At 40.8% G+C, this 23,321-nt stretch overlaps 1 protein-coding gene across 1 annotated transcript in view; it reads right to left on the bottom strand.

Annotated features, from left to right (window-relative positions):
• Nucleotides 1–23,321, bottom strand: part of LOC126480094 (choline transporter-like 1) — a 186,459-nt gene that overhangs the window by 117,245 nt on the left and 45,893 nt on the right. Inside the window, exons 3-6 of the mRNA XM_050103838.1 lie at nucleotides 15,440–15,585; nucleotides 3,946–4,080; nucleotides 3,541–3,660; nucleotides 3,252–3,418 (exon numbers count right to left, since the gene is read on the bottom strand). Of these exons, the coding sequence (XP_049959795.1) occupies nucleotides 3,252–3,418; nucleotides 3,541–3,660; nucleotides 3,946–4,080; nucleotides 15,440–15,585 (568 nt within the window). The remainder of the gene's footprint in view (nucleotides 1–3,251; nucleotides 3,419–3,540; nucleotides 3,661–3,945; nucleotides 4,081–15,439; nucleotides 15,586–23,321) is intronic.

The raw sequence follows: 23,321 nt of genomic DNA, 5'->3' as shown, positions 1-23,321 counted from the left end.
AACAAGATGTCCATCTTTGTGCACTTTGAAATATTATCAAGATCTGACTGAAAATTTATGCAGGTTTTTTTTTTTTTTTTTTTTTTTTTTTTTTTTTTTTTTTTTTTTTTTTTTTTTTTTTTTCAGACAGTACTTCATTATAGGTATCTGCATCATCTGTGAAAAGTCTGAGATTACCATTAATATTGCTTGCAAGGTCATTAATATGCAACATGAATAGAAAGAGTCCTAACACATTACCCTACAGCACACCCAAAGTTACCTCTACACGTAAATGACTCGCCATCCAAGGTAACTTCCTGCATTCTCCCTACCAAAAAATCCTCAGTGCAGTCACAAATTTCACGTGATACCCCATACAGTCAAACTGTGTAGATGTGGTACTGAGTAAAATATTTTTTGGAAATTGAGAAATACTACATCTACCTGATTGCTTTTATCTGAGGCTTTCGGTATTCATGTGAGTAAAGTGTGTTTTGTACGTCACATGATCTATGTTTTCAGAATCCATGCTTGTTGTCATGGAGAAAGTCGTTCTGTTTGAGATACCTCATTATGCTCAAGCTCAGAATATGTTCTGATGTTCAATAACAAACTGATGTCAAGGATAGTGAAAAACATTCTGTGGGTCTATTCTGCTACTCTTCTTTTAGACGGGTGTGACCTGTGCTCTCTTGCAACTATTGGGCACCATTTACTGTTTGAGGGATCTATGATAGATTGTAGTTAAAAGCATGGCGAAGGCACCTGCAAATCTGGTATAGTATCTGAAATGAATTTTGCCAGGCCCTGGAGCTTTGTTAAATTGTAGTGAAATCAGCTGTTTCTCAACACCACTAACATCAACATCTATTTCACTCATATTTTCAGTGGAAGGAGAATTAAAGTGGGGTAGCACTGCTAAGTTTTCCTTTCTAAAGGAACACCTGAAAACAGAGTTAAGAATTTATGCTTTTGCTTTGTGCATTGCTTCCTAAGCAGTTACACCCATTTTATTCAGCATCTCTCTATGCATAGCCCTATGTTTTCTTTGTAGATCTTTTTCCTTACATTGACCATATACCATGGAGGGCTCATTGATCATGAACTGTTCTACTGGGTACATATCTATCCAGTGGACGGTCAACTATTCTTTTAAACTTGAGCCACAGTTCCACTACGTGTTCCTGTCCTGTTCAAAAAGTTTCTATTCCCTCAATGACATATGGCACTCCTGTTCATTTATCTAGTTTTATGAACACAGAAGTCTCTCTGTTTGCTTTAGTTGCCCTTTGTACTTTGGTAATCATTCTCACCATGGTCACTGATACCAGTTTTGATATGTACATCCTCAAAGAGGTCAGGTCTATTTGTTGCCATTAGACCTAAATATTTCCATCATCTTTTCTAAGCAGTCTTCAGAGAAGGTATTTAGAAAAGTTTCACAGGATGTCTTGTCACACCCACTACTAACAAAACTGTAATTTTATCAACTGATTGTTGGGTGATTAGTTTCCTCCACTGATCAAAGTATGATTATGGAAATTAAGTACAAGCAAACTGAGGTTTTCTCTAAGGTTTCCAGTTACATCAGCAGGTGAGCCTTGTGTCAATAGAAGTATATAATTAATATAATAGAGGGAAACATTCGACGTGGGAAAAATTATATATAAAAACAAAGATGAGGTGACTTACCGAACGAAAGCGCTGGCAGGTCGATAGACACACAAACAAACACAAACATACACACAAAATTCAAGCTTTCACAACAAACTGTTGCCTCATCAGGAAAGAGGGAAGGAGAGGGGAAGACGAAAGGAAGTGGGTTTTAAGGGAGAGGGTAAGGTAAGTCTTTCCGATCCCGGGATTGGAATGACTCCTTACCCTCTCCCTTAAAACCCACATCCTTTCGTCTTTCCCTCTCCTTCCCTCTTTCCTGATGAAACAACCATGGGTTGCGAAAGTATATAATTATAATTTTATGCCCACTGCTGATACTAAGATTTCCCCCAGACAATTTCACATGCAGCATTAATTTCTATCTCAGCAGATGTGAGTTTCTTGTCTACTGTGACAAATATACCACCAACTCCATTTTCCATTAGCCCATACTTTCATATATGCTTAAATTTTTTCCAAAAACCTCACTGCTGTTTACTTTGGGTTTTAAACAGCTTCCTGCACCTAGTATTATGTGAGCTTCACTGCTTTTCAGGAGCACTTCAAACTCTGGCACTTTGTTAAAAATGCTTCAGCAGTTACCTACTAGGGCTTTAAGACATTTAAGTGAGGGAGGCATTTCTTTGGATCTTACACTAATACTTCCAGAGCTCTTAGAGCTGTTGTTATCTGGACTGGATGGAGAAGCACCTAATTTAAAAAAAAAACTTGTATGTACCCCACATGAAAAAGCTGACTGGGTAGCAGCATCTGATTCATTGCACACCTGACCCCATTCGGGGGAGCCTACAGTTCTCAACCCAATGGCAGAACTCCAGGAAGTCACAGCCTAGTTTATCACACAACTCTGAAGTCTCTGGTTCAAACATTCTACCCAACGCAGAACCAGAGGGGCCACAATCAGTTCTGGTGACACTGCTGCAAACTGTGGGCTTCATTGAAACCCCATGCACATGGATGGTCTTCTCAGCCTTCTCTGCCAGCTGCTGGAATGCTCCAAATATTCTTCTGGCAGGAAATACACACAGACACACAACCACAAATACACTGCTACGGCTGTGGTGGTGTCCATTTAGGTGTCTGTATGGTTGTTTGTGAGAATGTGTGTACTTTCTGCCAGAAGAGGAGCCATGGCTCTAAAGCTAGTTAATGCTGCATTCTGTTATATGTGTCTATGTGCCACACTATACTAAATGTGAGTGGTTGCCTTTTATTTATTTTACATACTGTTCCATCCAGGAATTTCTGTTACTGTTATACTTTACCATCCCATTGGATATCCTAAACCTATGTGAAGCTGTGCAGCAGTTACAGTAAAAACTACTAAATTTTTATGGGATCAGCCCTAAAAACTATTGTGAAGCACACATACATTTACCCATTGCAGGTTGTAATAACAATATGAAAAAGATAGACTGCTACTCCTCACCACATAGAAGATGTGTGTGTATCTGCAACTCAATGCCTCCTCTATGTGTTGAGTAACAATCTATCTTTTTCATACTGTTGTTATACCATCCCACACTTTCTACTGTTTGATAGGTTGTAACAATTTTGCTTATGGATTTAATTCTTTAGGATACTACACTTACCAAAAGCAAGAAACGAAAGTGCAAGTATCTCTCGCCATGTCATGTACAAATCACCCAACACCTTTTCTACTGCATCCCAGCTGTTTAACACATCATAAAGACTGCTGATGATTTGCACAAGTATGTCTTTTACTGGGCGAGGTATACATCTGTTTAAAACAGGATCACTGGAAAAAAATGTAGAAATATTTTTTGTACAGATCTTACTTTTACGAAGGCAATATTAAAAACAGCTTACAAAATGTGAATCTAAATTATGAGTTTCACTCTGTTACTAAGAAACACTTACCTGGCGTACACAGGTAGAGGTGGGCATGGTCCTAAATGGGAGTTAATATGCTTCCCAAGATCTATTTGCCCTAAAGCAGGATCATTTGAACCAGTCCAGCCATTAAATTTAAAATCATACCTTGAAGAAAGAAAGAGAGGAAAAGATTGTAGTTACTATAACATTACAAATTGTTTGGGATTATTTTATGAACAACACAGAAAACCTTAACTAAACCTTGTAACATGCTTTCCTCTATATTCAAATTTATTACTATTTCATGTTCCTAATGATGTTTTCCTAACAGTTCATGCATCCAAACACGAGCTTCAGATAACTGAGTGGTTTTGCTGACATTTGAAAAATTAACTTTTCTGTGACCCAAATTTCCAAACTACTTAACTTTATTATTGCATGCTCGTTTACCTGCACAACAGAGAGCCAGTCTTGATGTAGAAATCCTTAATATCATTCTGAGTTTCCAAATTGCGATCAGGGCATTTTTCAACACATACTTTCAATGAATGCTTGATATCCTTCATGTTCAAATAAAACAAAAACCTGTAACCAAATTAGCAAAATACAACACATCAAAACAAAAGACATTCATTTATTTCTCTACAATTCTTTATGTAACAAAAAGAAACCAGGAAATTTTTTTTTTTTTTTTTTTTTTTTTTTTTTAAAAAGGATAATTCAATGAGAACAGAGTCATTACTTAAACTGAAGTACAGATATGTGACCTTACTGAGTAAAAGAAATGGGTGTGAGATGTCTATTACTTAAGTATTTAGACTTGCTGAAACTTAAATTACAACATGTGTGTACTAGTTGCCAAAAAACTAAGAAACACAGATAGACACTAGCTCCTGAACTCATAAATAACTCTTGGATGACAGAATTGGAGAAATGACTGAGACATCTCAAAATACACTGAGACGTGTCTTTCTCCAGGTATCATTGTTGAATGTTAGATGAAAACATTCATTTTGAATGATTATGATAGCTGACGTAAAGCATTTATAGCTTTCAGCCCAATTAAAGCGTCTGGTGGTCTTGGACTTTAACTTGAATCTTAGCATGTTGCTGACATTGCTCTCACTGACTGAGTTTCCCAAGTCTGTCTCAAAACTCAACTATAAAATCCAAACCGGCAAAATCTGTCTGACAATTTCTGAGATCCTCAAAGCCTCTGATTCATACCCTGTTACAGTGTAATCAAATTCACAAATGATTGTAAAGGATTAGTAACTGTGGCTGCAGCAGGCATTTCTAAGATCTGACAACTGCTACAATCATAAACTGTCCTCTTCTTCATGTTTCATTTAAGTATGCATACTGTAAATAATGGCTACCACTTGTTTACACACCACTCATCATTTACCACATTAGAAGCCATGATTACTCTCAACAAATGCATCAAATTTATAAAGAATAAATCACTCAACAAGTCTTACTCATGTTTATAGTTTTCACTGACCATGATCTTCAAAATACTGTTTTCAGAAATTACGCGAATGCTAATTGGCTTTTGACACTTGTATTGCATCAAATGCACACATTAAGCCTAAAATTTTCTGCTACTGTCTGTGACTTTTATTATATTACACCTGGGAGAAAGGATGTGAAACAATAGCTTAAGACAAACCCAGATTTTTTTTCTGGACCGAAATCATTGTTCATTACATAGTTTTAATTTGTTAAAAAGCTTCACTACATTACACATTCTACTCAGAGATGTATTACTAATTCTTTAATGTCACTGTTGTTGATACTCAGATAAGGGTGAAGCTCACTGCCTAGACCCTCCCCCACCCCAAGTAGCGTTAAGTGTTACAAAAGTTAATGTTCTGGTATAACAACTAGGATGCCATCAAAATTCCTTACAGTCTCATGAAAACAAGAGATACGATGGAATCTGGGCAATGCCAAAAATGAAGAGAATCAAGGTATTTGGTATGTGGTGTTACAGAAGTATGTTAGAAATTAGATGAACTGATAAAGTATCGAATGAGAAGGTTTTAAGGAGAATCAGCAAACTTATGAAAAATGCTGACAGGTAGACAAGACAACATGATAGGACATGTGTTACAATATCATAAGGGAATAACTTCCACAGTACTAGAAGGAGCTGAAGAGGGTAAAAACTGTAAGGGAAAACGGGAATTGGAATACATCCAACAAATAAGTGAAACTGTATGCTGCTCTGACATGAAGAGGTTGGTGCAAGAGAGGAATTGGTGGCTGAGAGGGTGGCAGGGTGGGGGAGGAGGCAGAGCAGGTCTACATGTTTGTTAGATTACGTATATGGGGTTATTCATAAGTACCCCCAGGATTTCAGAACGTAACTCCATGAAAACCAAAAGACATAGAGAAAAATGTCACATTTCAATGGATGGAGCATCTCCCCTAGTTTCAATTCATGCCATGGCTTAGATGCAATAGGAGGCAGACATGCAAGAACATGTAAATAAATCATCTGCTTCATACTGTTGCACTGAATTAGCTTCAGCTTGCAGGCAGGCAACTCAAAGAACAAATTTTCAAAGCAGGCTGCTGTCACTCTCTCCTGAGCAATTGATGTCAGTGACTTCAATGGATTGCAAACACATATTGGCATTTGCCATGTCACAAATGACTCCCGTATTGAGCACCTGGAATGTGAGTTAAAAACTTGGAGAGAATCTCCATCCGCTGATAGAGTCTGTTTTCTATATGTCTCATAGTTTTCACACAGCCATCTTCCAAATTCTTGGAGATACTTATGAACAGCCCTGTACTTTTCCTTCCATAACACAGAGACCCTCAAGAGGATAGAAGATGTTGCAAAGCAAGAATACACAAAAGAGCCCTATGTGATGTCCTAACAGAAATGCCCTTCATGAATGTGGAAAAAGTCAAAACAAATCTTAAAAATATTTTCACTTAGAAAGTAATAACAAACTTGTCACAAAACATGGGAATGTCCAATACAGTAAAGTGCTTACAGTAACTCGTAGGTTACTTAGTCACAAACAGAAAATTAGTCTGTAACACACATTTACCTTGATGTTTTTCGTGTCCATGGCTGATGGGTGCTACAGACTACCAATGACATGCGCAAATGCCACAACTGTTTCTCATCGATATGGGGAATGAATTCAAATTCAGTGTCCATGGATGAATGTCCACCAATTAAAGTACAAACAGAAATGTCTCTAGTAGATGTTACCCGGGATGCACTTACACAATGAACTCTACGAGTCATAGTAGATGGCAGAGAGAGAGTGGCCAAGGATGATCAACGGTAGCATGTATTGGCTTGTGTCAGATGCACAGTTCCACAATGATAGCTGCCAGTGGGACAAAGGTACTTCCTGGATGTCGGGTGTCGGCAGTTGTCGGAGGCAGCAACTCAGTGACAGTGACTGCCAGCAGCAGGATGTGCTGTGGGGCACGGCACCTGTAAGTGGTGGACGGCAGTGCTATCTAGCTATGGCAAGGGCGTAGCTGTCATGAAGCCCAGAGGGGTAAATGGCTGCAGCAAAGTCCAGCAGCAGTCTCCCACGAAAAGATACACATGCAGTGCTGAGTAGGCAGATGACATGGTGTAAAGAAGTTGTGGCTTGCCTACAGTGCTCTCTTCCATGATAGGCTCACTACCTATCAGTGACGTTGGTGCCACTGAGTGCCATCGAGGCTGTGCGAAGCTACAAGGTAAACAGCCCAAGCTGTATGAGGCTAGGCAAGTAAACAGCTCGGTGACTTGTGCTGATGTGAGCTGTTTACTCGCAGCCTACTGGAGAGGCAGCAACCCACAACACTTGCCTGGTATGCAGAGCAGTATAGTCCCAGGTGGATGCAATAATCTCATTATTACACTGAAGAGATGGGAAGTTAAATTTTACACTCATGTTATTGGACATTATTAATAACATGTAAATAAATTGGTTCTACTATGAAATCCATAGATGGAAGAGAAGAGGTTGACCAGTAAAAAATCCTTTACGCACCTCTTAAATTGAACTTTAAATATATCTGACCATTTTTATTTCAAGTACTGATGTCATGAACTGAGCTGTTGGACACCACCTGCGTGGCAAATAAAGATTCAAGTACTAAAGCTGTATTGTGGTTATTTACATCCTCTTTCATAAGAACAACGATTACAAAACAAGGGTTCAAGATCTGAAATTTGCTTCACTTTCTGCATTCACCTGGCTTCCCCCTCCTCCCCATTGTCCAATACAGTACCGCTTCACCACATTTTCTGTTAAAAATCTGTATTTTCTCTCAATTTCTCAGTCAGCGTGTACCTTCCTTTCCAAAATTTCTACTCACTACACGTCTCACCATTTTTCCAAACTTTCTTCTTATTTTCCAAGCTTTTGAGTTTTTATACCTGCATTCATTGGTTTTATTTTTATTTTATTTCATTTCAGTTCTTCTCGGTAGGAAAAGGCAGACTGCTACTTACAGCGTAGAAAACACATGAAGTCGCAAACTGGCACGATTAAAAGACACTCACATACAGATTTTGGCCAAGCCTTCATCAGTAGAGAGAGAGAGAGAGAGAGAGACACACACACACAGACACACACACACACACACACACACACACACACACACACACACACACACACACACACAGCGGGAAGAGAGACAAACTCTATCTGGTGGAGTGTGCAGAGACTAGACTGCCAATGGGCACAGCGTCATGAGGTTGAGGAGCAGGAAGGCTGGGAAAAAAGAAACAAATAAGGAGAGGAGAAGGGAAAGACAGGCAGATGCATTGGCAGAGGGCTGTAAATAAACTGGGTGGGAGATGACAATGAGCAGAAGATAGGACAGAGGAAGAGGGGTGGGGGGGGGGGGGGGTGGGGGGGGGGTGGAAACTGTTTGGTGTAAGGTGTGGGGACATGTTATGGGAGTGGAGAATGTGTTGTAAGGATAATTCCCATATGGCCAGTTCAGAAAAGCTGGTGACGGAGGGTAAGATCCAGATGGCTCGGGTAGTGAAGTAGACATTGAAATCAAGTGTGTTGCGTTCAGCTGCATGTTGTGCCACTGGGTGATCTACTTTGCTCTTGACCACAGTTTGGCAGTGGCCATTCATCTTGATGGACAACTGGTTGGTAGTGATACCATTATAAAAAGCTGCACAATGATTGTAGCAAAGCTGGTAAATGACATGGCTGGTTCCACAGGTGGCCCTGTCCCTGATGGGATAGCATAAACCCTCGACAGGACTGGAATAGAAATTGCTGGGCGGGTGGACTAGGCAGGTTTTGCACCTGGGTCTTCCACATGGTATGATCCTTGTGCCAAGAGGTTGGGATTGGGAGTGACATGCAGATGGAATAGGATGCTGTGGTGGTTGGGTGGTGATGGAACACCACTTTAGGAGGGTGGGAAATATCTCAGTTAGGATGTCCCTCATTTCAGGGCATGATGATAGTTAATCAAAGCCCTGGTGAAGGATGTGGTTCAGTTGTTCCAGTCCAGGGTGGTACTGGGTGACAGAAGCGGGACAATTTTGTGGCTAGCTTTGGTGATGGTGAGAGGATGGGGATTGTGAGCGGAAATGGAACAGGAGCTCTTTTTGCAGACTAGGTCTGGGGGATAGTGCCTATCTGTGAAGTCCTTGGTTGGACCCTAACCATACTGAGCAAGGGAGTTTTTGTCACTGCAAATACACCATCCTTGGGTAGCCAGGCTATATGGGACTTTTTAGGTGTGAAAGGGATGACAGCTGTCAAAATGTAGGTACTGTTGGTGGTTGGTGAGTTTAATGTGGACAGAGGTATAGATTCAGCCAACTGAGAGGAGAAGCTGGCTACCCAGGGATGGTATATGTGCAGTGACAAAAACTCCCTGGCTTGGTATGCTTAGGGTCCAACGAAGGACTTCACAGACAAGCACTATTCCCCCGGACCTAGTCTGCAAACAGATCTCCTGTTCCATTTCCCCTCACAATCCAGATCCACCCACCACCCCCAAAAGCTGGCCACAAAGGAGTACCCCCTTTATCACCAAGTACCACTCCAGACTTGAACAACTGAAGCACATCCTTTGCCAGGATTTTGATTAACTATCATCATGCCCTGAAATGAGGGACATCCTAAATCAAATATTTCCCATCCCTTCTAAAGTGGTGTTCCATCACCCACCCAACCTCTGCAACATCCTAGTCCATCCCTATGCCACTCCCAATCCCAACCCATTGACACAAGGATCATGTGCCTGTGGAAGACCCAGGTGCAAAACGTGTCCAGTCCACCCACCCAGCACTGTTTATTCCAGTTCTGTCATAGGTTTACCCTACCCCATCACGGGCTGGGCCACCTGTGAAAGCAGCCATGTCATTTACCAGCTCTGAGGCAATCATTGCACAGCTTTTTATGTTGGCATGACTACCAGCCAGCTGTTCACCATGATGAATGGCCAATGCCAAACTGTGGATAAGAGCAAAGTAGATCACCCTGTGGCACAACATGCAGCTGAACGTAACACACTTGATTTCAAAGGCTGCTTCCCTACCCGAGCCATCTGGATCTTTCCCTCCACCACCAGCTTTTCTGAACTGGGCAGATGGGAGTTATCCTTACAACACATTCTCCACTCCCTTAACATACTGTCCCCACACCCTCTACCCAACAGTTTCCACCCCTTCTGCCCTATCATCTCCTCCCCATTCTCGTCTCCCACCTTGTTTATTTGTAGCCCTATGCCAATGCATTTGCCCATCTTTCTCTGCTCCTCTCCTTATTTGTTCCTTTTTTTCCTGCTTCCCTGCCCCACAAACTCCTGACGCTGTGCCTGTTGGCAGTCTAGTCCCTGCACTCTCCACCAGACAGCATTCATCTCTCTCCCCACCCGTACACTACTATGCATTAATCCACAATGACACGTGTCAGTATACTCAAGAACTGGTAAATGTGATGAACTGTGATCACTTCACCATCACGGGACATTGGCATACAATGGGGAAGTTTCAAAAATCAGGTGTGTGGGTGTTATCTCCTCTAAGCCAAAACCACAAAAATCAGCAGGTGGTCATGTGTGCATCTCTGCTTGATCATCATCAACTGGCTCATGAACAACACTGATCATTCCTATACTGCAAGACTACTGGTGATGAGAAATGCAATTTTTAAGCTAACATGTACAAAGACCTGGGCACATCCATAAAATATAACGTTATGCATCTGGTGGAACAGCAACAATGTAGTGTACTATGAACTGCCTTTCCCAGTTGTAATCATCACTTCTGACATTCATTGTCAACAACTGAGACGTCTTGCAGACACACTCCAGGAGCAATGACCTGGAAGACTGCATGAAGTGATGCTAACTCCACAATAACAACCACCCACATTCTGCTAGACTGACAAAAAACACTGTACAGCAGATGGGTTGGGAAGTCATTCCACACCCACTTTATTCAGCTGATTTTGCACCCTCAGATTTTCACCTTTCCGCTGTCTATTGAACAACCTTCAAGGAACTTCCTTTCTGGATGAAAATGTGCTCCGAACATGGCTGGATGAGTTCTTTTTTTCAAAACCAAGTTATTTTTCCAGTCACAGATTCAAAACATTATCTCAGCATTGGCGACTGTCGTAAATAGTGAAGGACAATATATTACTGATGAATAAAGTTTCTATCATGTGTATCTGTTGTATTTATTAAACTTGTGCATCATCCCAATACAATGGTCGTTTCAAAAATAACAGTGGTTGGTGATATTGAGGATTGGAAGGCACAGCAATAGTTGAGATTACACAACTCTCTGTTCAGACATTTGAGGGACAAGCATGCTAACCATCCTTTGTCTTTAAAGCATCATAAGCTTGAAAAGGAGTTTGCACCAATATTGGGTAGGCCTACTATGTCTGGTGGAAATCAAAGATAACACCTTAAGGTAATTAATTCCTTCCTTCCTTCATTCACTCATCTTCTGTAGATTCCTTCAAGGAAAAGCTTCAGGGGTGTGAATGAGTCAAGTTATACAATGGGGAAGTCACAGAATTTTAATTATCATCATGAAAAAATAAAGTTACTCAATTAATTTTTTGTTTGTTTGCTGGTATATGTCTGCAGTCCTGGTACACATTGAAATCTTTGTGCCACAGTAAGTTACCAGAGGAACCAAAACAAAATGGCAGAGCCCATTGATACTGTCAAGAAGTATTATTACTGGAAGGATTCTCAATTCCATAATTAAGGTTATGGTCCAAACTTCTGCTTTTCCTGCCCACTATTATTTCATGATCTCTTCCAAGATCCTTCCCCAAAGAGCCTAAATCACAGGTGTCATTGCTGAGCCCTACATTTAGCTTAAAAATAATAGTTACGAAGTAATTACCTCCCAAATAGTTCTTTACCAGTTCTAACATTCCCCTCCCATGAATACTACCCAGAAATAAAACCTCCATCTTCGTAAAACTTTTCTTCCCAGGCTTAACTTTTACTTTATGCTATGTAGTGTCAGACCGCTACTAAACTTGTTTGGTTGATTGGATGCTTTCATCCACCACATCCACAGCACTGAAGCTATTTCTAGACTGAATTTATTGGACATGATATATCTGTTGCTGCTAATGATTATGGGTTTAAGGAGATTAAATATCTCCTATTCACACCACGGGAGGGAATCAGTGTACACAATCTGCCTGCATCTAGAGCAAAATCTGTGTGCATATGTGAAAAAGTGTTCTAAATGTTTGAGTAGTGTGTATTTAAGTTTGATGTGAGTATGAGTCTGGTATTTATCTGGGGGGATGTGGGAAACCATCTAAAAACCACATCCAGGCTCGCCAGCAAACCAACCATCATTATTAATCCACGAAGTGGATTCGAACTGGAGCCAACATGCCTCCCCAGCCTGGAAGCAGGTCCTTTAATGCACATTGTTATCTGGGCAGGTACTTGCTATGTCTCATGGTTCTTTTCACTGATTTGAAAAACTTGACTGTAATCCAGTCTTCTGTTCTCTCCCACACATTACAATTGCAAACTGTTGCTTGCAAGACTGCTAACTCTTCTTTTCTACTGTCAAATCAGTTTGAATTTTCATGACAAGGAGCTTTCTTTCCAGTACTGTATAGTGGAAGTAACATTCACTGTATGCTCAAAACTGACCAGTTTCATTTCCCATGTTGGCTGTATAACAGTATCCCATATGTAAACCACACTGATATTCCTTACATAGATTGCCATTCCTGTTAATTCTGCAACAATAAGAACACTTGCCCATTTTGAGTCAGTTTTGGTTAAAGGTTTTTGGTTCAGAACTACAGACAGCAAAAACCCAACACAAAACCAAAGTGCCTTAAATGAGGTTTGTAAAAAGTTAATGTAATACTTCTCTTACATAAGGGGAGTTAAAAAAGAAACGAGCCGGAGGCATAATTACAGAAACCAGTACCTGTATGTTAGAAGTCTTGACCCTTGCTGTTGAGACACTTGTCCCACTCTGACACAAGGCAGTGAATGGCTGTCTCATAAAATTCCCGGGGCTGCGATGTTAACCAGTTCCGCACGTACAGCTGGACGTCGTTATCCAAGGTGAATTGTTTGCCCCTCAGAGCCTTTTTAAGGGGACCAAAAATGGCATAATAACAGGGAGAGAGGTCCAGACTGTATGGAGGGGAGCCAAAAACCTCCTATTTGAATTTCTGCATGAGTGCCGCGACTGTGTTGGCCATATGATGCTTTGCATTGTCGAGCAGAATGACCCCATGGGTGACATTGCCTGGCCGTTTTGATTTGATCACTTGGTGAAAGGTTTGTGAATAACGCTGGGCATTCACTTTTGTCCCATGCTGCAGTAAGTGACTCAGAAGGGAGCCATCTTAGTCAAAGAAGAACGTCAGCATAACCTTTCTTGCACTCATGTGGATGGCCTTGGCTTTTTTTGGTGGTGGTGACCCTGGATGCTCCCAGTGGAGACTTTGTCATTTTGATTCTGATTAGAAGTGATGACACCACTTGTGCCAGGAATACATTCCCTTCCCGAGCATAGCGCTGCAGATGAGGAAGACAGTGGGCCATTCGAAATGCTTCCTGGTGTGGTTGAAGAATGTGGGACACACATTCGGCAACACTTTGTGCATGTGCAGTTGTTCCTTCATGATGGTGTGAACACTTCCAATGCTCAAGCCAACCACGGTGGCTATGGCTTTCACTGTCACTCGGCAGTCCTCGGTAATGCGTGCATCCACCAGCTGGGTAATGTCATCAGTAATGCAGTGTGGTGCTCCAGACCGTGCATCATCACCTAACAACACCCGTCCTTCCATGAAGCACTTGTGCCATGCCTTGACCCTTGCAAGGGACTTTTGTCGATGAATCTCCACTCCTCCCACTCCTTCCGCAGTCAGAAAACGAACAACACCTCTTTGCTCTTCTTTTGATGTCTCCATGTCACTGTCTGCAATGTGACTGGCAGCGTTGGATGATTGATGCATGCTGCTGTTAGCTCTGTGAAGTCACGTGACATGAACGCGTGCCCTCTAGTGACGGGCTGTGAACTTTCACGCTCTGGTCGGAACCACACCTTGTTACACACGCCATGATATTACCCTCCTGTCACCGGTTTGCATATTCCAGACTCTGGCTCATTTCGTTTTGAATGCCCCTTATAGTTGTATGAGCACAAATGATACCCAAGACCAGAAAGGTAGGAAACATTAACAGATGAATTCCCAAACTTATGACAGATGCCAATTAAAAAGATTGTTATGTGGTGTACAGAATTTTCTGAATTTACTTGGATTCCACAAATGTCAATATTCCAGAGACAACCCAATTTTTCTGCATGATGGGTTCTTAACTACCTGACTGCTGAACTGAAGTAGGAATGGGAAGACATAGCAGCCTTTATTGCAACAAATATATAATGTTGAAAGTAACACATTCTTGCAATCAGACTGTCACTATTGTGGTAAACATACATGAGAAACTTCGACCCAGAGTTTAAATCACAGTCCAGCAATGGAGGAGGACAAGTTTCCCCATGACCAAAAAAGTTCAACAAGCTCAGCTAAAGGTGAATAGCTATGATCACCATCATGTCAAACAATGTTCCCTGTCAATCAAGTGTTACCACAGCGATCATCATGACATGCAAAAAACTATGGAGAAAATCCCCAAAACACAAACTCTGTTGCCCAAGACAGGAGCACTCATTTTCCTCAGTAACTCTCACCTGCACTTCAGAATTGCTGTAACTGAAGAGCTGTGAAAATATGGAAGAAAAATATTATTGCATGTTCTTCGCGGTCTGCACGTTAAGTCCATTACACTTTGGCTTAAGTTCAAAACTGAAACAAACTATGCAGGGTCATCATTTTACTTCTCTAGAAGAGCTTCCCTCCACCCTTACCTCAGCCATCTACCAGAAACATGGAATACAAAAGCCCATCTGTCTGGAATGAGGGAAGACTACAATTTAATATCCTGTTGACGACGAGGTCATTAGAGATGGAGATTAATATCACACTGGACAAGATGAAACGGAAACTAGCAGAGTCTTTTCCAAAGGAAGCATTCTCCCATTTGCCTTACATGCCATAAGGGCATCACAGAAGGTTTAAATCTGGATGGCTGGACAGGGGTTCAAACGACACTCACTTTGAATGTGAATCCATTGTTACAACTACTGCACAAACTTGCTTGGTCCAGGGAGAGCAACATTGCCACTGAGATGCAAAGAGAGAGTATTAAAGGATTGTAAACAGATACTTTAAAATAAATACATATCTCAGTTAATAAAAGTTGTATGCTTTATTTGTTTATGACCCTAATATGTGGGAATCCTGGAACATGGTCAACCCATAGACTCCACAATTTCTTTGTTGTTTAGGCAGCTGGGACATAAATTCTTCTCTTGTGTATCAAATATTTTAATTATCAAAACATTTATTTTATTCCTTACCTTTTGTTAGTCGTGTCCAGACCTGAAAGTGAGAGATTTCCAATTTTCTCATTGTTCCGAGACCCACAGGTGTTTCCAAAGCTGTCATATCCATTTACTAATCTCAGAGGGTTGCCATAGACAATAGCAAACGCAGCTATGAACACCTATGAACAAAAGGAAAAATCTACATGGAAATTGTACAATAAATGAAGGAGAAAAAAATAAATGTCATCAGTTTATAATTTGGCTGAGTGAAGAGTGTGGCTACTTTAACAAAACTCTTTCAATACTGCATAATAAGAAACTGCAAAACAAATCACTGTCCAGTAAAAAATAAGAGGCAGCAGAACAAAAAAATTATTTTCATTAAAATCATTCAGCATGTACTTCCACATCATTCTATAAAACACTTTGATAAACTGATTTTTTGACTGAGTTGCGGTTGTCTTTCTCAGGACAAAGTGACACAACATGCTATGGTCAGTTCTGGCAAATTACATAACAAGGCAGTATTAAATTTATTTATCACAACATTTCGGGAGTGACAGGACACAGTAATGAGTCATTTCAGACTTTTTTTCATGACAGTAACTATGAATACAAAATTCTTGGTTCAGGTGCCACAACTGGTCATCACTGATTGGCTGCCATTCAAACACATGAACTACATCTACATCTATATCTGCATCTACATCCACATACATACTCTGCAAACCACCATATGCTGAATGGTGGAGGGGAGGGTATGTTGTACTATTATTAATCATTTCTCTTCCTCTTCCACTTACAAATAGAGGGCGGGGAAAAAGCCTATCTATATGCCTTCGTACGAGCCCTAATTCCTCGTAACTTACGTTCATGGTCCTTGGCAAAATGTAAGCTGGCAGCAGTAAGGTAATTCTACAGCCAGCTTCAAATGCCAGTTCTCTAGATTTTCTCAATTGCATTCCTCAAAAAGAACACTGACTTCCCTCTGCAATCCTTGCATGTTGATCAAACCTACCAATAGCAAATCTAGAGCCTACCTCTGAACTGCTTTGATGTCTTTCTTTAATGTGACCTGGTGAAGATCCAAAACACACAAGCAGTACTTAAGAATAGTTTGTGCCAGTGTTCTATATGTGGTCTCCTTTACAGTTGAGCTACACCTTCCTAAAACCCTCCCAATAAACCACAGTCGACCATTCGCTTTCCCTCTACAATCCTTATGTGCTCATTCCACTGCAATGGTAAACCCAGATATTTAATTGACCTGGCTGTGTCAAGTAGCACACTACTCTAATGCTTTATTTAAACATTATGGGATTATCTTTCCAATTTGTGTACATTAGCTTACATTTTTCTACATCTGTGGTAGCTGGTATTCATTACACCAATTGGAAATTTTCTCTAATTTATCTTGTATCCTCCTCATTCAATGATGAGACCTTCCCATACTCCACAGGATCAGCCACAGATTGCTGTTCACCCTGTCCATCAGATCATTTATGTCTATAGAGAATAATAATAGCAGTCCTATCACACTTCATGGGGCACTACCACTGGTACCTTCAACTCTGATAACACTCACCATCAAGGGCAACATACTGGCTCCTATTATAAGAAGTCTTCAAATCAATTCCGTATGGTCGTACCTTCAGTAACAGAGTCTGCAGTGGTGTAACGTATCAACCACTTCTCGGAAATCTAGGCCTGTTGCCCTTCATCCTCAGTTCGCAGGATATCATGTGATAAAAGCTTTTAATTTGGCTAGTGGAGAACACCTACTAATGTTAACAAAGGGCCACTTTGAATGCTTATAAATGGTTCAAAACATCTGAGGTCATCAGCCCCCTAAACTTAGAACTACTTAAACCTAACTAACCTAAGGACATCAGACATATCCATGCCTGAGGCAGGATTCGAACCTGCGACTGTAGCAGCAGCGTGGTTCCGGACTGAAGCCCCTAGAACCGCTCAGCCACAATGGCCGGCACGTACCTTCATTATATCCCCAAAGTAACTGAGACTGTGACCCCAAGCAATATGAATAATTTCCTATGCCATTGAAATTAGGCCTACTTTTTGGCTTCTTGGTCTGGAATGCACATCCTATACGGCACCTGTAGGCTTGGACACTCAACACTCTCTCCACATTTCTCCCCTCCTCTTCCAACCTGTGCTCATTCCCAGGAACAGGTAAAGTATTCACGAATATTTTTATATTTTTAGGAATTTATTTTCACAGGAAAGCCTATTGTATACACACAAGATGCTGATCCAATAGAAGTAGAAAAGGTATCTCATACCTTCGGCAGAAATATTCTGAGACAGGACATATAGTGAAAACAATGACAAAATACTAATGCAGAATTTGAGTAAATCAATAAGATAAGAAACTGCAAAGTATGCCCATCTCGATTATTTTTGTCAATAAAAAACGAAAATTATGAAAATTCATGGCAAGACAGAGTATGTGAGCACATCAGTTCTAACAACTGTAACCACAGATTTAAAATATTTGCTGGACTGTGGCTCGAACCTGGGACTTGTGTTTTGCAGGCAAATGCTCTACTGACTGAGATGTCAAAGCACAACACAAGACCCGCCCTCACAGCTTTACTTCTGCCAGAACCTCATCTCCTTCCTTCCAAATGCCACAAAAGTTTTCCTGCATACATTCCAGGACTAGTATTCTCGGAAGAGAGAACACTGCAGAGAATGGCTTAGCTACAGTCTGGAGAGTTGTTTCCAAAATGACAATTTCACTTTGCAGCAGCATGTGCACTGATCTGAAACCTTATGGCAGATTAAAACTGTGTGCTGGACTGGGACTCAAACCCGCAATCTTACACTTTTATGGGCTAAAACATGTATCCGCAATATCCTTACTTGTAGGAGCACTAGTCCCACAAGGTATGCAGGAGAACTTCTATGAAGTAAAGCTATTAGGACAGGTCATGAGTCATGCCTGAATAGCTCACTCGGTATCCTGCTTGCTCTTGAAGGGCACAGTGTGGCACACAGTTTTAATCTGCCAGGACGTTTCCAATCAGTACACACTTTGCTGCAGATGAAAATTCTGGAATGGAGACCACACACTGATTGCAAGATGCCTATCTCATGCCCATTCCACAAGCAGAAGCAGTTTGAGGAACATACAAGACAAGTAAAGCTTCTGTGACTTGGTTTCTTTTCTGCTTGTTTAATGTACATTTTCTTTTTTGGCCTACATACAAGATGCTGAAACAAAAAATGCAGGCTGGAAGAATGTATGACATTATCAAACAGTTTAGCAGTGACAGTATTCAGGGTGGTGTTCTAATGAAAGGTGCACAACTGTAATGTCCCAATTGCAACTGATGAAAAGCAGCAACAAAATTATATACAACAGCATGTGGAAAGCACAAAGCACACTGGAATAAGGATCTACAGTAGGGCAACAGTGCAGTGAGACAGCGGGTCTGACGGCATATCTGACAAGTGGTATTCCCCGTTCCAAGCTCAACAAGCTCACTGTGAAATCATGTCTGGATAAGCATACTAGAAAGTCGGTCCCCAATGACAGAACTTTATGACACTTGCATCTTCAGGAGAAATAGCATTACAAATCAAATGGGTAGCAGCTAATGATCAAGGATATTTTATTGTAGATGAAACTACTGACAATCCGAACAAATATGTATTAAGGCTTTTAGTGGGACCCAGGATGGAATCTTATGCTTTTGTTAATCTTCATTCTTAACAATTCCACAATGATACAAAGTTTCAGTATTGCATATTTTGTATTGTTGCTGATGGAGCGAAATGTGATGAAGTGTGGACTGTGGGACTGTGCTTGCACATCAAGTCTCTTAGATGTTACTTGCATTTTCCAATCTCAAATCTATGTTCCTTGGCTTAAAACATTTGGCCTGCTTAGTGCACAATATTTATCAAGTTTGTGAGGCAATAGAAACAAATGTGAACAAGTTTTCATCTCCCACTAAGAAAATCTTCAGAAAAGCTAATGCTGTTACAAAAGTATATAAAAATCACAACATTTCCTTCACCATCTTACTGCATCATTACTAGATGGGGGTTCTTACATTAAGCTGCAGTATTTAAGTGTAACAATTTTTAGGTTGTATGCAGATATTTTTATATGGTTGGCCAGATGATCCTTCACTGTAAGAAAGTTGTATACGGACACTACTCCTTGACAGCAAACTGGATAAGAAGTGCTTTGAAGAAGAAGCACAGTGGACCATTTTGACAGATGCGAAGGATGTGCTTTAAGCTACTGGAAACCAGAAGTGCAAGCAAAGCTTGCACAAATGCATTGATGTAGAGGACATGCAAAACAAGAATACTAATTTAACGTGTGTGTGTGTGTGTGTGTGTGTGTGTGTGTGTGTGTGTGTGTTTGGGGCTTAGGGAACTCAATGGCAAGGTTACAGTGCTCTTATGCACATTAAAGAAACAAATGTGGATAAAATTATGAAAATGTTATTGCACAATGAGGAGAAAGCCTATAAAATGACACTCATGCACTCATTCCCACTTCACCAGATAGACTACACAAACTCTCATTTCACACACCTTAATACAATGGAGAAAGGTCATATATCTCAGATTAAAACAGAAACAAAACAACAGAGGTGCTAAAAGAGAGGCTCAGGGAAGTGTCACTGGCTGACCACTTACAAGAAACATGGGCAAACCCGGCACCCTCTCAACACTTTATAAACATTTCCCTAAAATGTTTGGAAACACGCTGGACAAATCAAAAAACTTTAAAACTCTCGCCACATTCATTTCAACATTACTCAAAACAGAGGGTAGACTTGTTGGCTAATCTGCCACTACTCACTGGTCGGAAAATAAAACAAATCCACTAAAATGTGGCACACAGTGACCTCTGTGTCACAGGGCTGTGGCCTATGTGATGTGAGGGTGAGTAAGTAGAACATCGTCCAATTGACAGGGCTGGAAGGAGGTATGCCACAGCACATTGTGGGCTTTGCAAGATGGAGCTTATTGTCCGTCACTTCCAGCCACTCGTCCAGCCACTGATGGAAGACAACATAGTTCAACAGTGAGAAGATAGCATGCAGGGGGATGGCACACCAAACTAACTGAGCATCGAGACATGTCTCTTTAATTGCTACACCTACCCTTTCATTCCCCATATACGCCGGCACCCAGTAGAAAGACACTTCCTATCATCTGCTCCAGTGCCTGCAAGATTGCCTATAATTCTGCATGTTGTTGTCTTCAGTCCAGAGACTGGTTTGATGCAGCCCTCTGTGCTAATCTACCCTGTGCAAACCTCTTCATCTCTGAGTAACTACAGCAACCTACATCCTTCTGAATCTGCTTAAAGTATTCATCCCTTGGTCTCTCTCTACGATTTTTACCCTCCACGCTTCCCTCCAATGCTAAATTGGTGATCCTTTGGTGCCTCAGAATGTGTCCTACCAACCAATCCCTTCTTCTAGTTAAGTTGTGCCACAAATTCCTCTTCTCTCCAATTCTGTTCAGTACCTCCTCATTAGTTACATTAACTACCCATCTAATCTTCAGCATTCTTCTGTAGCACCACATTTTGAAATTTTCTATTCTCTTCATGTCTGAACCATTTATTGTCCATGGTTAGAATTCCATACATGGCTACACTCCACACAAATACTTTCAGAAAAGACTTCCTGATACTTAAACCTATACTCGATGTTAACAAATTTCTCTTCTTCAGAAATGCTTTCATTGCCACTTCCAGCCTACATTTTACATCCTCTTCTTTGACCATCATCAGTTATTTTTCTCCCCAGATAGCAAACTCATCTACTACTTTAAGTGTCTCATTTCATAATCTAATACCCTCAGCATCAACTGGTTTAATGTGACTACATTCCATTATCCTCAGTTTGTTTTTGTTGAATTTCATCTCCTCCTTTCAAGACACTGTTAATTTCTGTTCAACTGCTCTTCCAGGTCCTTTGCTGTCTCTGACAGAATTACAATGTCATCGGTAAACCTCAAACTTTTTATTTCTTCTCCATGGATTTTAATTCCTACTCCAAATTTTTCTTTTGCTTCCTTTACTGCTTGCTCACTATACAGATTGAATAACACTAGAGATAGTCTACAAGCCTGTCTCACTCCCTTCCCAACCATTGCTTCCCTTTCAAGCCCCTCGACTCTTATAACTGCCATCTGGTTTCTGTACAAATTGTAATTAGCCTTTTGCTGCATACTCAGGATAAGGGGGTGTACCCGGCATTTGCTAAGTATACAGGGCAGGCATACCTACATAGAGATAGGACGACATGTGGCCTGAAAAACAGGGATGTTTTATAAAGGGGCGTACCTACCAGAATAGAAAGAGGAAGTGCTCTCATAAGGTCAACCCATAAGCAAGGTATAGGTACTGATCCTAGGAGAAGGGGACAGTATCATGACTGAAGTCACAAAATTGTACAGGGATTATTCTGGAAAGTTGGAATTCTATGCACAGCTAGCAATATTACGCTTCATTAAGTTTACGAGAGTCAAAAGAACACTTTCATTTTGCCCAGAGTTCCTCCAAGCTACAAAACATAGTAAGAATATTACATACTAACAAGGGAACCTCCCCATCGCACCCCCCTCAGATTTAGTTATAAGTTGGCACAGGGATAGGCCTTGAAAAACTGAACACAGATCAATCGAGAAAACGGTAAGAAGTTGTGTGGAACTATGAAAAAATAAGCAAAATATACAAACTGAGTAGGCCATGCGAAAGGTTGGCAACATCTAGGAAGGTGTCAGCTTGCGAGCACCATGGTCCCATGGTCAGCGTGAGCAACTGTGGAACGAGAGGGCTTTGGTTCAAATCTTCTCTTGAGTGAAAAGTTTAATTTTTTTATTTTCAGACAATTATTAAAGTTCAGGCACTCACACATAATCAACTTCGCTCTCCAAAATTCCAGGACATGTTTAATTTTGCTTGGACATATGCAGGATTTGACGGTCTACACACGGAAACATTTGAAAATGTAAAAAACATATGTTTTGACAGAACACAGGGAAAACTGTGCGACTGTGAAACTGTTGCATTCATTTGTTGCAGTTTATGTGACAAACTCTTATGTTTTCATCACTTTTTTGGGAGTGATTATCACATCCACAAGAAAACCTAAATCGGGCAACGTAGAAGAATCTTTTTACCCATTCGCCAAGTGTGCAAGTTAGGTGGGTCGACAGCATATTCCTGTCATGTGACGCACACGCCGTCACCAGTATCGTATAGAATATAACAGACGTGTTTTCCTGTGGAGGAATTGGTTCACCTATGACTTTGCGATCAAATGTTTTCGGCTCCTATTGGAGAGGCACGTCCTTTCGTCTACTAATCGCACGGTTTTGCGGTGCGGTCGCAAAACAGACACTAAACTTATTACAGTGAACAGAGACGTCAATGAATGAACGGACAGATCGTAACTTTGCGAAAATAAAAAAAGTAAAATTGTCACTCGAGGGAGGACTCGAACCAAGGACCTCTCATTCCACAGCTGCTCACTCTAACCACGGGACCACGGCGCTCTTCAGATCACATCGTCCTTGATGTTGCCTATCTTGCACATGGACTACTCAGTTTGTATATTTTGCTTATTTTTTCATAGTTTCACACAACTTCTTCCTGTTTTCTCGATTGATCTGTGTTCAGTTTTTCAAGGCCTATCCACTGCGTCAATTTATAACTAAATCTGAGGGGGCTGCGATCGGGAGGTTCCCTTGTAAGGAAAGGTAGTACAAAAGATGAGAACAGAAAATAGATTACTCATGTGTCATGAACAACTGGAATTTAAGATTGGAAATAAAGGAGGAGTCCTCACCATTCCTAAATACTAGTGAAGAGCTGACTAAAACCTTGAGCGAATGCTCATGGCTTAATATCAAA

The sequence above is a fragment of the Schistocerca serialis genome, chromosome 1 (assembly GCF_023864345.2).
Source record: "Schistocerca serialis cubense isolate TAMUIC-IGC-003099 chromosome 1, iqSchSeri2.2, whole genome shotgun sequence".
Taxonomy (NCBI): domain Eukaryota; kingdom Metazoa; phylum Arthropoda; class Insecta; order Orthoptera; family Acrididae; genus Schistocerca; species Schistocerca serialis.
The sequence above is the reverse complement of the archived record's forward strand: the minus strand, read 5'-3'. Positions and strand labels throughout refer to the sequence as shown.